At 51.9% G+C, this 24580-nt stretch overlaps 1 protein-coding gene across 3 annotated transcripts in view; it reads right to left on the reverse strand.

Annotated features, from left to right (window-relative positions):
• Nucleotides 1-24580, reverse strand: part of LOC147689146 (Krueppel-like factor 8) — a 664854-nt gene that overhangs the window by 29887 nt on the left and 610387 nt on the right. For all 3 annotated transcript variants that reach the window (XM_086942040.1, XM_086942041.1, XM_086942039.1), the window contains one exon: nt 1974-2544. In XM_086942040.1, coding sequence (XP_086798166.1) covers nt 1974-2544 — 571 coding nt within the window. The remainder of the gene's footprint in view (nt 1-1973; nt 2545-24580) is intronic.

The following is a 24580-nucleotide window of genomic DNA, read 5'->3' on the forward strand; positions in this document are numbered from 1 at the left end:
AGCAAGGCAACAAAGGGAGCGAACTTCCAGATCAATACTCTTAGGAAACTTAAACCCTTCCTCCCAGCCAAAGACTTCCAAAACGCAGTACAAGCACTTGTCGTACCTCGAATTGAATATGGCAGCATCGCCCTCTGCGGACTCCCCCTAACTACAACCGCACCCCTAAGAGCTTCTCTAAACGGTGCAGCGAGACTCATCACTGGGTCAAAAAAGCACTCCCATATCACCCCTGACTTGAAATCCCTGAACTGGCTGCCATTTGAAGCCAGAATACATCTGAAAATCGCCTGCATGACACACAAGGCGGTACACCTAAACTCACTCGGCTACCTCGCTCAGAAACTGTCAATCTCTGGCGGAGCCAGAAACACCAGAGGCACAAACAATCTTCTACTGAAACCTCGAAGATTCCGAAAGGAAAAAACATATAAGCGCTCCTTCTCAGGAATGGCGCCTAGGATCTGGAACTCACTCCCGCCCGAAACCAGGCTTATCTCCTCCACTACACTCTTTAAAAATGAAGTAAAAGCTATCCTCATGGCTAAATACACTTGAACTACTATCTCGAACACTGTTAATACTCTGCACCGATCTGTACTACATGTTTGACCCCTTCACTTATTTGTATTTGTGTTAGTTGTCCTATTACTCACATGATTGGCTTTGCGGCCACCTATATGTACTGTTTGACCTATTGATTTATTTGTCTGATTATGCTCCTTCATGTACTATTCTTTGTAAAGCGCTCTGATATCTGCAAAGATCTTGTCCGCGCTATATAAAACTTTCAAATAAATAAATAAACAAATAAATGTGTTGGTGCAACAAGGTCGCTCGGAGGCTGCGCAAAGAATAATAGCGAACACAACAGAAATGCGCCCAAAAGTCAACAGAATAAGACTTATTTGGTAATAGCCAACTCAAAAACAAGTGGGACCTATATTAAACCTCACTGCACTGTTTAAGGATGTAAAAATTCCCTTCTTCTATAGGAACTTATTTGTATGTGAGTATTTGTATGATATTAACCTCGCAAACAGGCAGCATACCACTGTCAAGTACTGGCTCCGTTTCAATACATCTTACTATGTGGTAAGGTCATTAGAGTGGCGAAGGTGTTCATGAGACTCTCCGTATTTATAACAAAAATGTATATTATTTTTAATGTGTCACAGTAAATTAACATGTTTGACAGTTGAACGCGGCCTACTCCATTGACTCAAAACGTTTTAAAGAGAGAGAAAAACACGTTCAAAATTCACTCCTAGGACCAGTCACGGTGGAGGAAATGATGTCATCTAACATGAGGTTCTTGCCCAAGGAACAGAAAATGATGTAATCAAACAGATAACCCTTGCTATTTGCATGTACTATTCGACTTTTGGTTCCGGAGGACAACATACCACTTAATATGCAACTCTTCCTACCAGAACATGAAATAGTCGTTTAACATGCAACTCTGCATTGCAGGAGGGAATTATGTCAAGTAATAAAACTCTTGCTACTGAGGGAATAAAGATTGTCATCTTACCTACATTTCTTAATCCTAGGGAAACAAATTAATATCTCCTGGTCTCAGCAGTTATGTGGGATATTTAAACAGCTCGCATAACTTGGGTGAGTCCCTTTCGTTTACAATATGAAATTGAAAATAGAAATATACAGGCACGTGGTGACTCTCGAACTTTTTTTAGACCATAGTCTTGTAGAGTGTGCACAACATATGTAAAATCACTTCCCAACTCGGTTTGCAATGCAAAGGGATTAGTTGGAAAAAAGTGAAAAACAATTCCACAGCCCTATCTAAACCACAACCCTCAAAATATATAGTTGCACACCTATGTGGTTTCACAACCACATGTAAAGAACCAGAGTTCTCCTTCGACGTAGAAAGTGGTAGGTGCCAAGGAACTGCGATTCAAAGGAATGGAAAGTGTGTGACATAGATGGGAATAGAAAGGTGATCTTACCAGTCCCTGCAGATTTGCCGTCTCCTCCAATCAGAGGTACAGTCATAGAAGCCGTCATTCCGTCCGTCGGCATGTTCGTGTACACCACCGGCAGCGACTGCACCACCAGCGGGATAGTCTGCAGGTTGCCCATCTTGCTGGGCATGTTGACGGATGGAATGGTATGGATCACGTGCAGTATTTGCTGCCCACCACTGCCCTGCGTGGAAGCGAGAATAGACCCTGGCGACAACACTGCTGGGATGGCGGACGAGGAGCCCAAGCTGGACGATGACATGGACATCATCGTGGCATACGGGGAGGGAGCCGGCGTCAAAATTGGAGACGATCGAGAGGAAGGGGTCTGCAGCAGGGCCTTGAATGACCCTTTGGACTTGTTCAGAGACAGGTCCACAGGTTCTGCCTGTGGTTGGCTGGAGTCACTATCCAGAAGTTCCTCAGGTGGCTCCAATTTGATGTCCTGAAGCAGAACTGGGTTCTCCATCCCACGGTCCTCAAGAAGCGACGAAGCAGCCATCATAGCCTTCCCCGTTTTCAGTTGCAACGGTTTGGTTTGTACCGGGCTGCCAGCCTGCAAGAGAGGAAGAGAGAGTCAAGCCAAGCTACAGAAACAGCTCTACACCAAGTAAACAGTCAAGTCAACTTTTAAAGCTGGATTCAATTTCTGATGCTAAAGTTTGGCTCGCCGCAATGTTTGGAAACCAGGCTCATCTCCTCCAACAAACTTTTTAAGAAAGAAGTAAAAGCGATCCTCATGGCTAAATACACATGATCTATTATTCTGTATTTCTCATGAATCCGCTCTGTAATACCTGCCTGACCCCTTGGTCTACTTGTACTACTTGTATTATGACTTATTTGATTGTAAACGTTCCCTCTTTGTATATTGTTATATTGTTGACGCACCTGTCTGACTTGGCACACTGTACCTACACCACCTCAACTATCCCTACTCTTGTACTACTGATGCACATGCACCTGTGTGACTATACATCCTGCACTCAGCTACCTCAACGATGCCCACCTTTATGCTACCTCCAAAAACATTTTAAGCACGCTTATAAAAGTATATGCTCCTTATTTTTGTACTTTTACATTATTAGCGCAACTATTTGACTATGCACTTTGTACCGACACTACCTCACCTGTGACCTACCTCCTGTTTTTTGATCTACCTATGTAACTATGCACCTTGTACCCAACTACCTCAACTATTACATTCTATTACTTTATCACCCCCGTGTCCTTGTAAAGCGCTCCGATATCTGCAAAGATCTTGTTCGCGCTATATAAAACTTTAAAATAAATAAAATAAATAAACAACAAGCAAGCTCTTCCAACAACCGAACGAGTAATTTACAATTAGGGGTCCCATGTCGTCACAAGCAAGATAACACTGGAGGCATACCACTCTTACCACCACAACTTTGCCCAAAGTATACCAAGGCTAGGGAACAGACCTATTTGTTTTTACAGATCCGGGTTCTTACTGTTGTCTGCTCCTCGTCCACAATGTTTTGAAATAACTCCAATGGTTGGTTTGGCAAACTTTATTGCGGTTATTTATAACCATAAAAGCACGTTCGTTTACAACAGCTACAAATTCATCATACCTAAAGGTGAGATTTCACTACATACAATGGAATTACGGGCATAGTACAGGGATAAAAATTGAGAAACATTAATTATACAATATCATCGATACACAGAAGTACAATAAAAATTTAAGTTATATGTACAATTCTAAAAGTTTTTTAAAAGACTAATACCAATTGAAGGGGGCTATGGTCTCTCCTGGACTCTTCTGCATGGACCGAGAGGGCACGTAGACACCATCCCAAACAACGAGTATATTTAAAACCGCGCTACATAATGACAATGGATCGACATTTAACTGGATTTTAGGCATTGTAACAAGTACACCTCAAACCAACATGCTTTTCAAGCATGCTTAACAACCTGAGCATATACTTACTCAACCATTCAGAACCAGTCTACAACTCAAACCAAACCCTTTTCAATCATTAAAACAGCCGGAGAACCTACTTACACTGAAAGCATAGACTATACCTCAATCCAACACTCTTTTCAACCATTATAACTAAGGCTCCCTGTTTTACGTTTGTGCTGATTTTTCTCCAGGTCTAGCCAGCGCTATATAAAACTTTTCAAATAAAATAAATACATTTATTTTCTTGTCTGTATTTATTTTTAAATATGGATAAAACTGAATTTGGTTGCTTTTTGAGTAATTGTAAATACTGTCTGCCATGACTGCCAGGTCAATAGCTGTGTGGATTGATAGGTGAGGAGGAGGGGGGGGGATGAAAGGAAATTTAGTAAAGAGGCTTTAACAGCAGTAGATCTGCACAAGGTTGATAGTGAAATGTGCATATTTTCTTATAAGGGCATTGATGTATCGTCTGTGGGTGTTGACTGCATTGAAATCTGAAAAGCATTCAAGCACGAGTGCATATTTACCGGTTTAATAAATATGGAACTATACTAATTTCAGCTTCCTTTTTCCATAAAACCCAAAATAAATATGGATAAATACAGATAAATTTAGCAAAAAAGAAATATTGCCAAATACAGACAGAAATGTCAAAAAAATAAATACCATAAAACCGGGAGCCCTGATTATAACAAACTGATTAACTACTTACTCAATCACTCTGAAAGTTTAGACTGCACCTCTATCCAACTCTTTTCAATCATTATAACAAACTGAATACACAATTACTCAGCCACTCAAAGTATAGATTACACCACAAACCAACACTGTTCTAAAAAATGCATAACAAACGGAGTAACTCCTTACTCAATCTCTCAAAAAGCAGAGACTACACCTCAAACCAACACTCTTTTCAAACATTCATAAATTGAGTAACAACTTACTCTACAATTCAGAAAGCTTAAGACTACACCACAAACCGACACTCTTAAAAAATGTATAACAAACTGAGTAACTCTTTACTCAATTACACCGAAAGCATACTGGGGTCTGTTACCACCTTTTTAGTAAGCTTTCTGATATGGGTGCAGTTTCCCAGCTATTTTAAGTATCAGGTTCGGTGTCCAGGACTCTTAGCTAAGTAGACATCAGGTGGTTGTACTCGTGTAACATGCCCAGTCTGTGCCTGCTGTAGCACTGAACAGACTCCTGAGTCTCCAGTTCTGTCTGCACCTTTAACCTATAAAATCAGTGTCCATCCTGGCAGTTCGGGTTGGACTGTTCCCATGAGGCACAGGGTCAGACTGATTTGCATATAGCCATGTCTAAACTGGGGTGGCAGAGTGAGCTAAAGAACGGTGATGGATTAAACCCAGATCAGTTGACTGGGTGTGAGTGTTTGTATTGTCAACGCTCCGTCCATCATCACCTTTGGTTTTTCTTTGTTCGCCCTAAATTGGCAGGGTATGCTCAGACGTGAGTCCCTTGCTCACTTTGCCACTGGATTCAAGCAAGCCAGGCTGAAGACGGCTGGAATGCCAGAAACCGGTCCTGGGAAGCTCGATTCCGGTCCAGGGAAGACATGGCTTGGCAGTTCGGGCTGGACTGTTCCCATGAGGCACAGGGTCAGACTGATTTGCATATGGCCATGTCTAAACTGGGGTGGCGGAGTGAGCTACAGAACGGTGATGGATTAAACCCAGATCAGTTGACTGGGGGTGAGTGTTTGTATTGTCAACTCTCCGTCCATCATCACCTTTGGTTTTTCCATCCTTAAAAACCATCATCAGTAAAAAATAACAAGCATTGGTAAAGACAATAGGTCTGCGGTTGGCTGCTCATCTTTTGGCTTTGATTGTGTTTTTTTATTTGTGGTTGTTTTTGTATGGAGACACACATTGTATAAAAACAAGCATGGTTAAAAGACACCTCTTTATTTATGTCCAAGCACACACTGCACCTGTAGTCCCTGGCACTGAAGGGGACTACTTATTATGTGGATGTGCACACTGTGCAGGAACAGAACTCGGGCTCACACATCCAGGTAAGCCAATGGCTGAAGAGGGTTGGCACTGTGCCCCATGCTGTGGTGAGCAGAAACACAACGTGACTAACACTGCAGCAGACCAGTGGGTGAAGAGGACTTACCGAAAGCCTGTGCAAGTATGTGTAGTATATATATTATATATATATTTTTGTTTTTTTTACTTAATAAAGGTCTTTTCTTCCTAAAGGCAGGCCTAAAAACGGGGCATTGGAACAACTAAACTTGACACATTTTTCAGATCCACATAGAATCTCCTTGCAAAAATATATCATGTGCAGTAGTCTTACACATAGAAAATATGATCAACACACAAAAGCTTTGTCACACAAAACGCTGGAACTATTGCCTTTATCAATGTTTGTTCTGTTTTAAGTCAGTCTTCTTTCTGCCCTTGCCCTATAACTGTCCAAGCTGGCATTATTCCCTATAGCATAGATGGCTCTGGCTCCATTTGAACTGCTTTTTCTGCATGGCACATTTTATTCACACACCATCCTGAGGCAATGAGACCTTCTTTCCTATGCCCTGCACGGTCAGGTGATGTCTCGGTAGAAACACATCAACATTCTAAGTAGTCATGTGACTGCAAGGAATCCGGGTAATGTTTTAGTGGAGGAAGACTGAAACACGCATTGTCTAAATGCCAGAAAATAGCTCTATATTGTATGTAAAAGCACAGATTGCAGCAGCAGGCCCTGGCACTGAAGGGGACTACTTCTTGTGTGGATGTGCATAAGAGGTGTCCAAAGAAATCCCAGCAGGATAGATCCAGGCCAGATTTTCGGAAATGTCATGTAATACAATGAATGGGAATGGAACTGTTACACAGTCGGTGGTTACCTGGAAAATGTGGCATGGATCCGACTCTTCTGTCTCGACATTCAGCATTTTTGATTTAAGGTGATAATAACACGACACAAATACCACCACAGGTCTGCCAGTCCTGGGTGCAGACGCCAAGGAACATGGGGGGGCTGAATACATGAACAGTTTTTGTGCTCATGGATGATCTTAAGGGCATAAATCCTGTTGCTGCACTCCCCCTTCATCTGCGGATGGAACCATCTGAATTGAGATTTCGGGGAAAACCTAAAACGCTTTTGTTCCCCAACATGTAACCCCCCCAGAGCTTCTCCATAGGTGCCTCTCGAAATCTATCAGCAGTTAGCGCGGGACACACAGTTCTGTGTAGCCAGGCGCTCTACAAATGATTTATTATTATTATTATTATTAGCACGGGCAGAGTGACAACTGCAAAGTGTGGGTGCTGCCAACAGCAAAATGCACCTACTGTTGAGAATCTTTCGAGCCAGTTTGATAGGAGTTGTAAACAGATGGCAGTTCGTACACTGATTGACAGCTGTCACTCTGCGGCTCCTGGCCTTCCATCTCGGCCAGCTTCCCACTCTGTACGTTCACAAGTGTCAACACATCACCCTAGGAAGGGCTTCCTTGTGTCTGTGAAGGTCAAAGCCAGACATTTTTTTTTAAATTGGATATTTTAGAAACGTCCCCCCGCCCCCACCCCACCTACCTTAGTGCTATGAAACTCGCTTCAATGACACTCGTCCAATAGCTCTGACATTCATATGCAGCAAGTTGGGCAGTTCCGTCAGCAGAGGGCGCCACAATTCTGGCGCGCATGGCTTGGGGTGGTAGTGCCAACCACCACTCTGACGTCAAATGAATCCTGCAAGGGGGCGGGGCGCGTTCTTCCTTTCATTTTACAGTTGTTGTATGTGTCATCAGTTGAACCCACACTTTACCCCACACTGACCGCGGCATGGGGGTGTTTCAAAACTATGCCAATAATTACCTACCACATGCGGGGAAGCTATGCAAGTGGGGAGACCCCTTTTCACTTGTTTTGCCACATTCACAAGCTCTATAGCAAACATTGCAACCTTGAGAAGTTTTTTCGTCACAACGGCGTGACAATCGCAATACTTCAGACAATGTGCATACGATATCCTACCAAGAAACAGTTAATGGGCGTCTCCAAACGGCAAGTGCACAGTGCAGGGTAAACTTGTATAGAACAACTGTTAACAGTTTACGGCATGGCTGCTTTTAATTAGAGTGAAAAAAATGTTCTCGCTGTAGTAAAAATGATCTCGGGATGTGGAGAAACTTTGGATTTGCAAGTTGAAAGAGAAACGCAACATTTGTACAGGGTGGAAATTGGGAATTTCGTAGTCGAATTTAAAACATTGCACACTCCCGGCCTTGACATGGTGTTCTGATATTTTTAATTATGACGTGAGAACTTGTAATATTATTTTTGTAGTATTGAACGTGAGATCGCCCACTCCGAAGCTGCTGCCGGGCACCACGTTTGCTCCAATAACCTCTCACCGCCGCTACTGCCCGGAGATGCACCGCGAGGCCCTCGCAAGGTGTGGCCCTGCGCTCCCTCCCCAGTGTGCGGAAACCCGAGCCGGGCCACGCCCGAGCCGCGCGCCGTGCCAGGGGCGTTGGCAGGCCTCGGCCCAGCCTCGCCACTCCCAGGGCGGCGGGCCTCGGAGCAAAGTGCGCCTGAAAGGCAGCCAGGGCCGCCCGAGATAGGGGCTCTGGAGCTTGGGAGCGGCCGACGCCGCGCGTGTCTCGGCTCTTCCAGCCCTGCAAACGCGGGCCGGGGACTCTGCTCCCCATCTGGAAAAGCAGGTTATCGCAGCATGCGGGCTGGGCCCATCTGCGCGTCCTAGGATCGGCAGAACGGGCTCTGCCTTTCATCCTTCCAAGGCCGAGAAAAAAAGAGGAAGCACTTGCTAACACGCAGTTGAACGGTGTGTTTGGTTTTTTCCTCCTCAAAACAAACATTACATTCCATCGTTACACTTTAGTAAGGTCATACTGACTGACTTCTGATGGGATGTGTTAAGGAGAAATTACAACAAATAAACATGGCTCCGAGAGACCTCTTTGCTTTCTAGGAGTATGCTGATGTCATGACAATACGAGGGGACATAGGGTTGAGCCGGAGCTGCATCTTTGGAATTCCGAAGTGCCCTCAAGACCGGGCTGTTCCAATGCGCGCCTGGGCCTGCAAGCGCCTGGATACCCTATCCGGTGATTAGCAGCGCTGTATAAACCCGGATTGATTGATATAACTAGGCACACTTTAAACGATCCCACCATGTCACACTGCACATCCTGTTCCTCTGTATCCAGGTTTAGTGTCTTGGACTTGTGAAGTGACCCCCACAGGGTTCGAAGAATGACTGGGCATGATTTCAGAAGCCCCTTTGAGGCCTTCCTTGCCCATCATTTATAGAAAAACAATCACACACACTAACAAAGACTGGCACGGCTAGGGTTCCACTCATACAGGGTTTTATGCACAGGCAGCCTGCCCTGATCATGCAGTTCTGTGGCATGTGCACACAACACACACATACCACGCTATTTTACTATTAAAGTGTGAATACATTACAGAATTTCAGACGATCAGCCTTAGTATTAGCACACAGGGCGCACCACCAGTGCACACTGGTTATAAAATGGTGTCCGGATGAAACTGTGCAGTTTCTGGTGGGTTCTGTCGATTTTATGTTAGATTCCCCAGTTTTGCTTCTTTAGGTTTTTAATCCATCACCCTCCACTCCCCAAAGTGTCGGGCAATTTGCGGGTCGCATGACTTCAGTGTGGACACATTCGAGCACATGCAGTCTTTATCAAGACAGGGTGAACCGCCTCGGGCTCCCATGTCCTGCGAGGGTGTGGTGGGGCTGACAAGCTCCAGGCGTGCTTCCTTCTGAAAGTGGCGGATGACAAACTGTCCAGGCACAGAAAGTTCCCAAGCTGCGAGAACATTGTGTGCTCATCACTTCGCTTTTTTTGTGACCACCCTTACTTGCTAGGGTTGCACCCTCGAGTTAATAAGGAAAGGGCACATATCTCATGGGGGTGTTCGTAAGTGAAAGCAAAAGCAATCTTTGGAATATTTGTTTCACTAAATTCTGAAGGATACTTTTCAAAGTTACAGATAATGTAGTGCGCTGGTAGCGGTTACATAAAAGGCCTTATTACTTTCCTTATGCGTCATCTACATTCCCTTATAAAGAACCCCATATGACTGTCCGTAGAATCCTAGCAGAGTTGTCCTACATTTTTAACTAAAGCTTTCCCTATTTTTTTCTCCAAAAATCCCAAAGGAATCCACCACGAAACACAAAAGAAACACCACACTTTTGGAGTTTGTTTACAACAATGTTAGCATTCTTCAGAACTGTTTTGAACTCTTCGGTGTCCTTTAAGGAGGCTGTTAATTGTGGTACATGGCAATGAATCGGTCGGAAGGTGTGTGTGTGTGGGAGGAGGAGTTTTTTTTGGGGGGTGGGTCCCCTGCAGACCTGCATAGCAGGGCGGCTTGCTCTTGAATCAACCTCATGCCTCTTTCTTCCACCAGCTAACACTTTCTATCCACTTACCTCACTCTTACAGGGTTCTTCTACCTATATTACAATTTTCCTTTCCTCTTTTCTGTGGCCTGTCAGCGCCTGATGGTGAAAAATAATCGTGGTCTCCAAAAATGGGCGCTGGCTGCCACCACCTCCACAAATTATGCACTACTCGTCTGCGAGTGTGCACACTTGTGTGCACACGTGTGTGTGAGTGCGTGTCCAAGTCTGTGTGACGCGAGCATTTACCACGTCAAGTCCCATGTATGTGGCATTAATGCCGTCTACTTGTTGGTAACTATACATTTCAACATTTAAGCAAGAAAATGGAACCGTTTGAGGTAGGAATAATTTTTGGGGGGTTAAAAACAGGAGATTATGCAGTAGATGATGGATTATGTGGCAAAACTATAATTAAGAGAAAAATGCCACAAGCCGCACAATCGCATAATTCCAGTGGCCTTGACTAAATATATATAGCATGATTTTATGTATATTCAGGAAATTATACATTTAGGGCCTTATTTAGAGTTTGGTGGACCGAAAACTCAATCCCAAATGTGGCTGAGGCCCAGATTTCACACTCAGGCTGTCGTGCTGCGGTGTTTACACCGGGATTCCACCAGGACGCCTCACTATGTGAAATATCTGGGTTTCGGACGCTCCTATCACAAGGAACACAACACACAGCGCTGTGTCGCTGGATGCGGCTGTGGTTTCCCATCCGCGTGTTGTCTGTCCGGGGCACTGCAATAAGCGCTCTGTGGTTTTCCTGTAATAACGTTATTTAAAGGTCATACAATGCAGGGTGTGAATAGGGCTTTCCAATGGTAACAACGCTGTGGGTCTGGCAAAATACTGTTGATTACTGTGGTTCTCGGAGGCAATTTCACAGATTTAGCCTACTTACAGGTGGTGTTTCCTGCGGTTTTGCTGTGGTTTGGCGAATGTTTTCTGCCTTGGGGCTCTCGTTGGGGAGAAGCGCACCAGCTGGTCTAGTTTCGAGCCCAGGGCACTTTCAATGCCTTAAGAAGTAAACGAGTGACGCAGACATGGATTGATAACTAGTTAAATCCAGACACACACTTGTGCAGGATCAGAGGAGACGCACAGACCCGCGGGATCAGAGACGCACAGACCTGCAGGATTAGAGACGCACAGATCAGAGACGCACAGACCTGCAGGAATCAGAGACGCACAGACCTGCGGGAATCAGAGACGCACAGACCTGCAGAATCAGAGACGCACAGACCTGCGGGATCAGAGACGCACAGACCTGCGGGATCAGAGACGCACAGACCTGCGGGAATCAGAGACGCACAGACCTGCAGGAATCAGAGACGCACAGACCTGCAGGAATCAGAGACGCACAGACCTGCAGGAATCAGAGATGCACAGACCTGCAGGAATAAGAGATGCACAGACCTGCAGGAATCAGAGATGCACAGACCTGCAGGAATCAGAGATGCACAGACCTGCAGGATCAGAGACGCACAGACCTGCAGGATCAGAGACGCACAGACTTGCGGGAATCAGAGATGCACAGACCTACGGGATCAGAGACGCACAGACCTGCAGGAATCAGAGATGCACAGACCTGCAGGTATCAGAGATGCACAGACCTGCAGGAATCAGAGACGCACAGACCTGCAGGAATCAGAGACGCACAGACCTGCAGGAATCAGAGACGCACAGACCGGCGGAATCAGAGACGCACAGACCGGCACTGTTGGATCAGAGAAGTACAGACCTGCATGATCAGTGATGCACCGACCTGCATGATGAGCAGGATCAGTGATGCACCGACCTGCATGATGAGCAGGATCAGTGATGCACCGACCTGCATGATGAGCAGGATCAGTGATGCACCGACCTGCATGATGAGCAGGATCAGAGACGCACCGACCTGCGGCATCAGAGACACACAGACCTGGGGGATCAGAGACGCACAGACCTGGGGGATCAGAGACGCACAGACCTGGGGGATCAGAGACGCACAGACCTGGGGGATCAGAGACGCACAGACCTGCGGGATCAGAGACGCACAGACCTGCGGGATCAGAGACGCACAGACCTGCGGGATCAGAGACGCACAGACCTGCGGGAACAGAGACGCACAGACCTGCGGGAACAGAGACGCACAGACCTGCGGGATCAGAGACGCACAGACCTGCGGGATCAGAGACGCACAGACCTGGGGGATCAGAGACGCACAGAGCTGGGGGATCAGAGACGCACAGAGCTGGGGGATCAGAGACGCACAGAGCTGGGGGATCAGAGACGCACAGAGCTGGGGGATCAGAGACGCACAGAGCTGGGGGATCAGAGACGCACCGACCTGCGGGATCAGAGACGCACCGACCTGCGGGATCAGAGACGCACCGACCTGCGGGATCAGAGACGCACCGACCTGCGGGATCAGAGACGCACCGACCTGCGGGATCAGAGACGCACCGACCTGCGGGATCAGAGACGCACAGACCTGCGGGATCAGAGACGCACAGACCTGCGGGATCAGAGACGCACAGACCTGGGGGATCAGACGCACAGACCTGGGGGATCAGACGCACAGACCTGGGGAATCAGACGCACAGACCTGACCTGGGGAATCAGAGACGCACAGACCTGCAGGATCAGAGACACCAGACCTGCATGGTCAGTGATGCACCGACCTGCAGGATGAGCAGGATCAGAGGCGCACACACCTGCGGGATTAAAGATGCACAGACCTGCAATGCAGGATAAGAGATGCACAGACCTGCAGGATCAGAGACACATAGACCGGCGGGATCAGAGACGCATAGCCCGGGGGGTCAGAGACGCATAGACCGGCGGGATCAGAGACGCATAGACCGGCGGGATCAGAGACGCATAGACCGGCGGGATCAGAGACGCACAGACCGGCGGGATCAGAGACGCACAGACCGGCACTGTTGGATCAGAGAAGTACAGACCTGCATGATCAGTGATGCACCGACCTGCATGATGAGCAGGATCAGAGACGCACCGACCTGCGGGATCAGAGACGCACCGACCTGCGGGATCAGAGACGCACCGACCTGCGGGATCAGAGACGCGCAGAGCTGGGGGGATCAGAGACGCGCAGAGCTGGGGGGGATCAGAGACGCGCAGAGCTGGGGGGGATCAGAGACGCGCAGAGCTGGGGGGGATCAGAGACGCGCAGAGCTGGGGGGATCAGAGACGCGCAGAGCTGGGGGGATCAGAGACGCGCAGAGCTGGGGGGATCAGAGACGCGCAGAGCTGGGGGGATCAGAGACGCGCAGAGCTGGGGGATCAGAGACGCGCAGAGCTGGGGGATCAGAGACGCGCAGAGCTGGGGGATTAGAGATGCACAGACCTGCAATGCAGGATAAGAGATGCACAGACCTGCAGGATCAGAGACACATAGACCGGCAGGATCAGAGACGCGCAGGCCTGCGGCATCAGAGACGCACATACCTGCGGCATCAGAGACGCACAGACCTGCGGCATCAGAGACGCACAGACCTGCGGCATCAGAGACGCACCGACCTGGGGGATCAGAGACGCACCGACCTGGGGGATCAGAAACGCACCGACCTGGGGGATCAGAGACGCACCGACCTGGGGGATCAGAGACGCGCAGAGCTGGGGGATCAGAGACGCACAGAGCTGGGGTACCAGAGACGCGCAGACCTGCGGAATCAGACGCACAGACCTGCGGGATTAAAGATGCACAGACCTGCAATGCAGGATAAGAGATGCACAGACCTGCAGGATCAGAGACACATAGACCGGCGGGATCAGAGACGCACAGATCGGCGGGATCAGAGACGCACAGACCGGCACTGTTGGATCAGAGAAGTACAGACCTGCATGATCAGTGATGCACCGACCTGCATGATGTGCAGGATCAGAGACGCACAGACCTGGGGGATCAGAGACGCACAGACCTGGGGGATCAGAGAAGCACCGACCTGCGGGTTCAGAGACGCACCGACCTGCGGGTTCAGAGACGCACAGACCTGCGGGATCAGAGACGCACAGACCTGCGGGATCAGAGACGCACAGACCTGCGGGATCAGAGACGCACAGACCTGCGGGATCAGAGACGCACCGACCTGCGGGATCAGAGACGCACCGACCTGCGGGATCAGAGACGCACCGACCTGCGGGATCAGAGACGCACCGACCTGCGGGTTCAGAGACGCACCGACCTGCGGGATCAGAGACGCACCGACCTGCGGGATCAGAGACGCACCGACCTGCGGGATCAGAGACGCACCGACCTGCGGGATCAGAGACGCACCGACCTGCGGGATCAGAGACGCACCGACCTGCGGGATCAAAGACGCACAGAGCTGGGGGATCAGACGCACAGAGCTGGGGGATCAGACGCACAGAGCTGGGGGATCAGACGCACAGACCTGGGGGATCAGACGCACAGACCTGGGGGATCAGACGCACAGACCTGGGGGATCAGACGCACAGACCTGGGGAATCAGAGACGCACAGACCTGCAGGATCAGAGACACCAGACCTGCATGATCAGTGATGCACCGACCTGCAGGATGAGCAGGATCAAAGACGCACAGACCTGCGGGATTAAAGATGCACAGACCTGCAATGCAGGATAAGAGATGCACAGACCTGCAGGATCAGAGACGCACAGACCTGCGGGATCAGAGACGCACAGACCTGCGGGATCAGAGACGCACAGACCTGCGGGATCAGAGACGCACCGACCTGCGGGTTCAGAGACGCACCGACCTGCGGGTTCAGAGACGCACAGACCTGCGGGATCAGAGACGCACAGACCTGCGGGATCAGAGACGCACAGACCTGCGGGATCAGAGACGCACAGACCTGCGGGATCAGAGACGCACAGACCTGCGGGATCAGAGACGCACAGACCTGCGGGATCAGAGACGCACAGACCTGCGGGATCAGAGACGCACAGAGCTGGGGGATCAGACGCACAGACCTGGGGGATCAGACGCACAGACCTGGGGGATCAGACGCACAGACCTGGGGAATCAGACGCACAGACCTGACCTGGGGAATCAGAGACGCACAGACCTGCAGGATCAGAGACACCAGACCTGGGGGATCAGACGCACAGACCTGCAGGATCAGAGACACCAGACCTGCATGATCAGTGATGCACCGACCTGCAGGATGAGCAGGATCAAAGACGCACAGACCTGCGGGATTAAAGATGCACAGACCTGCAATGCAGGATAAGAGATGCACAGACCTGCAGGATCAGAGACGCACAGACCTGCGGGATCAGAGACGCACAGACCTGCGGGATCAGAGACGCACAGACCTGCGGGATCAGAGACGCACCGACCTGCGGGTTCAGAGACGCACCGACCTGCGGGTTCAGAGACGCACAGACCTGCGGGATCAGAGACGCACAGACCTGCGGGATCAGAGACGCACAGACCTGCGGGATCAGAGACGCACAGACCTGCGGGATCAGAGACGCACAGACCTGCGGGATCAGAGACGCACAGACCTGCGGGATCAGAGACGCACAGACCTGCGGGATCAGAGACGCACAGAGCTGGGGGATCAGACGCACAGACCTGGGGGATCAGACGCACAGACCTGGGGAATCAGACGCACAGACCTGACCTGGGGAATCAGAGACGCACAGACCTGCAGGATCAGAGACACCAGACCTGCATGGTCAGTGATGCACCGACCTGCAGGATGAGCAGGATCAGAGGCGCACACACCTGCGGGATTAAAGATGCACAGACCTGCAATGCAGGATAAGAGATGCACAGACCTGCAGGATCGGAGACACATAGACCGGCGGGATCAGAGACACATAGACCGGCGGGATCAGAGACGCATAGCCCGGGGGGTCAGAGACGCATAGACCGGCGGGATCAGAGACGCATAGACCGGCGGGATCAGAGACGCACAGACCGGCGGGATCAGAGACGCACAGACCGGCGGGATCAGAGACGCACAGACCGGCACTGTTGGATCAGAGAAGTACAGACCTGCATGATCAGTGATGCACCGACCTGCATGATGAGCAGGATCAGAGACGCACCGACCTGCGGGATCAGAGACGCACCGACCTGCGGGATCAGAGACGCGCAGAGCTGGGGGGATCAGAGACGCGTAGAGCTGGGGGGATCAGAGACGCGCAGAGCTGGGGGGGATCAGAGACGCGCAGAGCTGGGGGGATCAGAGACGCGCAGAGCTGGGGGGATCAGAGACGCGCAGAGCTGGGGGGATCAGAGACGCGCAGAGCTGGGGGGATCAGAGACGCGCAGAGCTGGGGGGATCAGAGACGCGCAGAGCTGGGGGATCAGAGACGCGCAGAGCTGGGGGATCAGAGACGCGCAGAGCTGGGGGATTAGAGATGCACAGACCTGCAATGCAGGATAAGAGATGCACAGACCTGCAGGATCAGAGACACATAGACCGGCAGGATCAGAGACGCGCAGGCCTGCGGCATCAGAGACGCACAGACCTGCGGCATCAGAGACGCACAGACCTGCGGCATCAGAGACGCACAGACCTGGGGGATCAGAGACGCACAGACCTGGGGGATCAGAGACGCACAGACCTGGGGGATCAGAGACGCACAGACCTGGGGGATCAGAGACGCACAGACCTGGGGGATCAGAGACGCACCGACCTGGGGGATCAGAGACGCACCGACCTGGGGGATCAGAGACGCACCGACCTGGGGGATCAGAGACGCACCGACCTGGGGGATCAGAGACGCACCGACCTGGGGGATCAGAGACGCGCAGAGCTGGGGGATCAGAGACGCACAGAGCTGGGGTACCAGAGACGCGCAGACCTGCGGAATCAGACGCACAGACCTGCGGGATTAAAGATGCACAGACCTGCAATGCAGGATAAGAGATGCACAGACCTGCAGGATCAGAGACACATAGACCGGCGGGATCAGAGACGCACAGATCGGCGGGATCAGAGACGCACAGACCGGCACTGTTGGATCAGAGAAGTACAGACCTGCATGATCAGTGATGCACCGACCTGCATGATGTGCAGGATCAGAGACGCACCGACCTGCATGATCAGTGATGCACCGACCTGCATGATGTGCAGGATCAGAGACGCACCGACCTGCGGCATCAGAGACGCACAGACCTGGGGGATCAGAGACGCACAGACCTGGGGGATCAGAGAAGCACCGACCTGCGGGTTCAGAGACGCACCGACCTGCGGGTTCAGAGACGCACCGACCTGCGGGTTCAGAGACGCACCGACCTGCGGGATCAGAGACGCACAGACCTGCGGGATCAGAGACGCACAGACCTGCGGGATCAGAGACGCACCGACCTGCGGGATCAGAGACGCACCGACCTGCGGGATCAGAGACGCACCGACCTGCGGGATCAGAGACGCACCGACCTGCGGGATCAGAGACGCACCGACCTGCGGGATCAGAGACGCACCGACCTGCGGGATCAGAGACGCACCGACCTGCGGGATCAGAGACGCACCGACCTGCGGGATCAGAGACGCACCGACCTGCGGGATCAGAGACGCACCGACCTGCGGGATCAAAGACGCACAGAGCTGGGGGATCAGACGCACAGAGCTGGGGGATCAGACGCACAGACCTGGGGGATCAGACGCACAGACCTGGGGGATCAGACGCACAGACCTGGGGGATCAGACGCACAGACCTGGGGGATCAGACGCACAGACCTGGGGAATCAGAGACGCACAGACCTGCAGGATCAGAGACACCAGACCTGCATGATCAGTGATGCACCGACCTGCAGGATGAGCAGGATCAAAGACGCACAGACCTGCGGGATTAAAGATGCACAGACCTGCAATGCAGGATAAGAGATGCACAGACCTGCAGGATCAGAGACACATAGACCGGCGGGATCAGAGACGCACAGATCGGCGGGATCAGAGACGCACAGACCGGCGGGATCAGAGACGCACAGACCGGCGGGATCAGAGACGCACAGACCGGCACTGTTGGATCAGAGAAGTACAGACCTGCATGATCAGTGATGCACCGACCTGCATGATGAGCAGGATCAGAGACGCACCGACCTGCGGCATCAGAGACGCACAGACCTGGGGGATCAGAGGCGCACCGACCTGCGGGATCAGAGGCGCACCGACCTGCGGGATCAGAGACGCACCGACCTGCGGGATCAGAGACGCACCGACCTGCGGGATCAGAGACGCACCGACCTGCGGGATCAGAGACGCACCGACCTGCGGGATCAGAGACGCACCGACCTGCGGGATCAGAGACGCACCGACCTGCGGGATCAGAGACGCACCGACCTGCGGGATCAGAGACGCACCGACCTGCGGGATCAAAGACGCACCGACCTGCGGGATCAAAGACGCACAGAGCTGGGGGATCAGACGCACAGACCTGGGGGATCAGACGCACAGACCTGGGGGATCAGACGCACAGACCTGGGGGATCAGACGCACAGACCTGGGGGATCAGACGCACAGACCTGACCTGGGGAATCAGAGACGCACAGACCTGCAGGATCAGAGACACCAGACCTGCATGATCAGTGATGCACCGACCTGCAGGATGAGCAAGATCAAAGACGCACAGACCTGCGGGATTAAAGATGCACAGACCTGCAATGCAGGATAAGAGATGCACAGACCTGCAGGATCAGAGACACATAGACCGGCAGGATCAGAGACGCACAGATCGGCGGGATCAGAGACGCACAGACCGGCACTGTTGGATCAGAGAAGTACAGACCTGCATGATCAGAGACGCACAGACCGGCACTGTTGGATCAGAGAAGTACAGACCTGCATGATCAGTGATGCACCGACCTGCATGATGAGCAGGATCAGAGACGCACCGACCTGCGGCATCAGAGACGCACAGACCTGGGGGGATCAGAGACGCACCGACCTGCGGGATCAGAGACGCACCGACCTGCGGGATCAGAGACGCACCGACCTGCGGGATCAGAGACGCACCGACCTGCGGGATCAGAGACGCACCGACCTGCGGGATCAGAGACGCACCGACCTGCGGGATCAGAGACGCACCGACCTGCGGGATCAGAGACGCACCGACCTGCGGGATCAGAGACGCACCGACCTGCGGGATCAGAGACGCACCGACCTGCGGGATCAGAGACGCACCGACCTGCGGGATCAGAGACGCACCGACCTGCGGGATCAGAGACGCACCGACCTGCGGGATCAGGGACGCACCGACCTGCGGGAACAGGGACGCACAGACCTGCGGGAACAGGGACGCACAGACCTGCGGGAACAGGGACGCACAGACCTGCGGGAACAGGGACGCACAGACCTGCGGGAACAGGGACGCACAGACCTGCGGGAACAGGGACGCACAGACCTGCGGGAACAGGGACGCACAGACCTGCGGGAACAGGGACGCACAGACCTGCGGGAACAGGGACGCACAGACCTGCGGGAACAGGGACGCACAGACCTGCGGGAACAGGGACGCACAGACCTGCGGGAACAGGGACGCACAGACCTGCGGGAACAGAGACGCACAGACCTGCGGGAACAGGGACGCACAGACCTGCGGGAACAGGGACACACAGACCTGCGGGAACAGGGACACACAGACCTGCTGGAACAGGGACGCACAGACCGGCGGGATCTGAGACGCACAGACCGGCGGGATCTGAGACGCACAGACCGGCGGGATCTGAGACGCACAGACCTGCATGATCAGTGATGCACCGACCTGCATGATCAGTGATGCACCGACCTGCACAGACCTGCGGGATTAAAGATGCACAGACCTGCAATGCAGGATAAGAGATGCACAGACCTGCAGGATCAGAGACACATAGACCGGCGGGATCAGAGACGCACAGACCGGCGGGATCTGAGACGCACAGACCTGCATGATCAGTGATGCACCGACCTGCATGATCAGTGATGCACCGACCTGCAGGATGAGCAGGATCAGAGACGCACAGACCTGCGGGATTAAAGATGCACAGACCTGCAATGCAGGATAAGAGATGCACAGACCTGCAGGATCAGAGACACATAGACCGGCGGGATCAGAGACGCACAGACCGGCGGGATCAGAGACGCACAGAGCGGCACTGTTGGATCAGAGAAGTACAGACCTGCATGATCAGTGATGCACCGACCTGCATGATGAGCAGGATCAGAGACACACCGACCTGCGGCATCAAAGACGCACCGACCTGCGGCATCAGAGACGCACAGACCTGCGGGATCAGAGACGCACAGACCTGCGGGATCAGAGACGCACAGACCTGCGGGATCAGAGACGCACAGACCTGCGGGATCAGAGACGCACAGACCTGCGGGATCAGAGACGCACAGACCTGCGGGATCAGAGACGCACAGACCTGCGGGATCAGAGACGCACAGACCTGCGGAATCAGAGACGCACAGACCTGCGGAATCAGAGACGCACAGACCTGCGGAATCAGAGACGCACAGACCTGCGGAATCAGAGACGCACAGACCTGCGGAATCAGAGACGCACAGACCTGCGGAATCAGAGACGCACAGACCTGCGGAATCAGAGACGCACAGACCTGCGGAATCAGGGACGCACAGACCTGGGGAATCAGGGACGCACAGACCTGGGGAATCAGGGACGCACAGACCTGGGGAATCAGGGACGCACAGACCTGGGGAATCAGGGACGCACAGACCTGGGGAATCAGGGACGCACAGACCTGGGGAATCAGGGACGCACAGACCTGGGGAATCAGGGACGCACAGACCTGGGGAATCAGGGACGCACAGACCTGGGGAATCAGGGACGCACAGACCTGGGGAATCAGGGACGCACAGACCTGGGGAATCAGGGACGCACAGACCTGGGGAATCAGGGACGCACAGACCTGGGGAATCAGGGACGCACAGACCTGGGGAATCAGGGACGCACAGACCTGGGGAATCAGGGACGCACAGACCTGGGGAATCAGGGACGCACAGACCTGGGGAATCAGGGACGCACAGACCTGGGGAATCAGGGACGCACAGACCTGGGGAATCAGGGACGCACAGACCTGGGGAATCAGGGACGCACAGACCTGGGGAATCAGGGACGCACAGACCTGGGGAATCAGGGACGCACAGACCTGGGGAATCAGGGACGCACAGACCTGGGGAATCAGGGACGCACAGACCTGGGGAATCAGGGACGCACAGACCTGGGGAATCAGGGACGCACAGACCTGGGGAATCAGGGACGCACAGACCTGGGGAATCAGGGACGCACAGACCTGGGGAATCAGGGACGCACAGACCTGCGGAATCAGAGACGCACAGACCTGCAGAATCAGAGACGCACCGACCTGCGGGATCAGAGACGCACAGAGCTGGGGGATCAGAGACGCACAGAGCTGGGGGATCAGAGACGCACAGAGCTGGGGGGATCAGAGACGCACAGAGCTGGGGGGATCAGAGACGCACAGACCTGGGGATCAGAGACGCATAGACCGGAGGGAACAGAGACGCATAGACCGGAGGGAACAGAGACGCATAGACTGGAGGGAACAGAGACGCATAGACCTGGGGGATCAGATGCACAGACCTGACCTGGGGAATCAGAGACGCACAGACCTGACCTGGGGAATCAGAGACGCACAGACCTGACCTGGGGAATCAGAGACGCACAGACCTGACCTGGGGAATCAGAGACGCACAGACCTGACCTGGGGAATCAGAGACGCACAGACCTGACCTGGGGAATCAGAGACGCACAGACCTGACCTGGGGAATCAGAGACGCACAGACCTGGGGAATCAGGGACGCACAGACCTGGGGAATCAGGGACGCACAGACCTGGGGAATCAGGGACGCACAGACCTGGGGAATCAGGGACGCACAGACCTGGGGGAACAGGGACGCACAGACCTGGGGGAACAGGGACGCACAGACCTGCGGGAACAGGGACAGGATCTGAGATGCACAGACCTGCAGGATCAGAGATGCACAGACCTGCAGGATCAGAGGCCTGCAAAGAGTCAATTATAGAGGCCTGCAAGGATGAGTGCTGGACAGCCCTGCATGAACCGATATGCACGGTGCTGTTAAGGTTAGAGCTGTATGTAGTTCTGTATCCGCAGGGTCAGGGTTGCGCCTTCCTGCAGAATCAGAGGATAGGTGGATGGCCTGCAAGAAGCATGTGCAGAGAGAACAACAATATGTACCACTGCTCAGAGCGCCTAGCAACAGCAAAATACCTAGGGTTCCGGCAGACCTCTCAAGGTACCTAGTTTCATGAGTCAGTAGCTCAGCAAGTCTATTTTTTCTTTGTATTCTAGGATGTTTAATCCTTTTGAAACCATTAAACGATCAGGGTTACAAGTTCCAGAATGCAAAGCAGAGACCTGGACTGGATAAACTACGCATGCGTGTGCCTGGGCACTGAAGGGCTTTGCTTTGGCATCCAAGATTCAAAGGCACTACATACAACATGGCTGCATTACCGAAAGTGCTGCTGACCAGGTTGTCTTGAGAAGAGGATGAACGAGGCATGACCTCCTGGCTGAGGCTGAGAGGACTGTGGGAAACTGCTAGATTTCGAGCTAGGCTGGTGCTTCTGGGCACCATATAGCAGGGGGGGGGGGGCTTATAACAGGTCAAGCCACCAACGGCGCTTGCAAATGAACACTGCAAACAGCACATCTCACTAGTAGCTGACAGCACAAACATGCCAGTTAGCTGGCTAGCCAAGAGGCATGTTGCTGCCTACACTGCTGACCACTAAGGAAACCAGCACATCACCAACAACCAAGCCCAACACAGCTCAGAGGCACCACTGACCGGTGCACCATTCCTAGACCATCAATAACCACCAGGCTACAGGCATCCCACTAACCAGAGACAGATGAGCACATGGTAACACGTTATAGCACCTCACCAGCATTAAAAACTCATACTCACTTCGCAATGAACACCACACCTTCACCCACAAACAGGCACAGACACTTAGGATCCTCCTGCAAATTGAGCCCAGTGCTCAGCTTCCATATCATACACTGGACCCAAACACAAGGTAATGACCAGAACACAACCACATCATGTAGTGGGCCAAACACAGCACCAGGCAATGACTAGGACACAGCCACATCACACAATGGACCAAACAGCACCAGGCAAGCACAAAACACCACCAAACCATACACTGGACCGAAACACAAAAACAAGCAATCACCAGAACACAACCACATCAAATAATGGACCAAATACAACTCCAGGCAAAACAGAACACAACCACATAATACAATGGACCAAAAACAGCACCAGACAATGACCCGAACACAACCACATCATACACTGGACCAAACATAACTCTGGGCAATACACAGAACACAAAACACATCACAGTAGGACAATAAGGAAGACCAGGCCCCATGCCACAATCCCTGGGAATGACAAGGGGACACACCATACAGCGCAACTACGTTATTGTACTGGGAGGTGCGCAGTGTAAAAATGCAGACTCCGACAATAAGAGAAATTGATTATTCCTGTACAAACCCATTGATTACGATCAAGAATAGTGCACATTGATAAAGCACAGTAGGGGTCGGTGTAGTGTTTAATTTGGAGCGCATCCATCAAAAGTAGGATCTGTCCGCTCCACCCATCAGTTAAGTCACTCATCATTCACATAGCTACTCATCCACATATCCAACCGCTTGATCCTGTATCCTTCCATCCATACATCTATTCATCTGTATACCCAACCTCCCTTCCATGTATCCATCACAGCAACGTAAAATAGCAGAACACCATTCGGGTCTCCAATCCACATTATTATGCATCAATCCATTCTCCCTCGTTTCTTACCAGTATCCAACCCCGCAGTAGACACTTATGTATCTGTGTGCACGCTTCTCAAGTAACCGTATATGTATCTGTCTGCATGCTTTCTTGCTCATCTGCTGCACAAGATGGTTTCTATACTCGCCAGCCTTTCTGAGATGTCCTTATGCATATACTACAATTAGGTAGGCACATTTTCAGTTTTTTGTTAACATTCTTTTTTAACAGAAATGTTGTTATCTTCAGGAATTCTGATAGCGGCCTTTTGGAGATGAGTCTGTCTGTCACTAAGAGTCGCTGCAGTCCATCATAAATTGTGCCAAGTTCCTACATCAAGCTGGTCACCCAAGACAGTCACTACACTACATCTAGCTGGAAACTTGGTGGGAAACCATGTTTATTTAGCAGTTCA

The sequence above is a fragment of the Lissotriton vulgaris genome, chromosome 10, assembly GCF_964263255.1.
Source record: "Lissotriton vulgaris chromosome 10, aLisVul1.2, whole genome shotgun sequence".
Lineage (NCBI taxonomy): Eukaryota > Metazoa > Chordata > Amphibia > Caudata > Salamandridae > Lissotriton > Lissotriton vulgaris.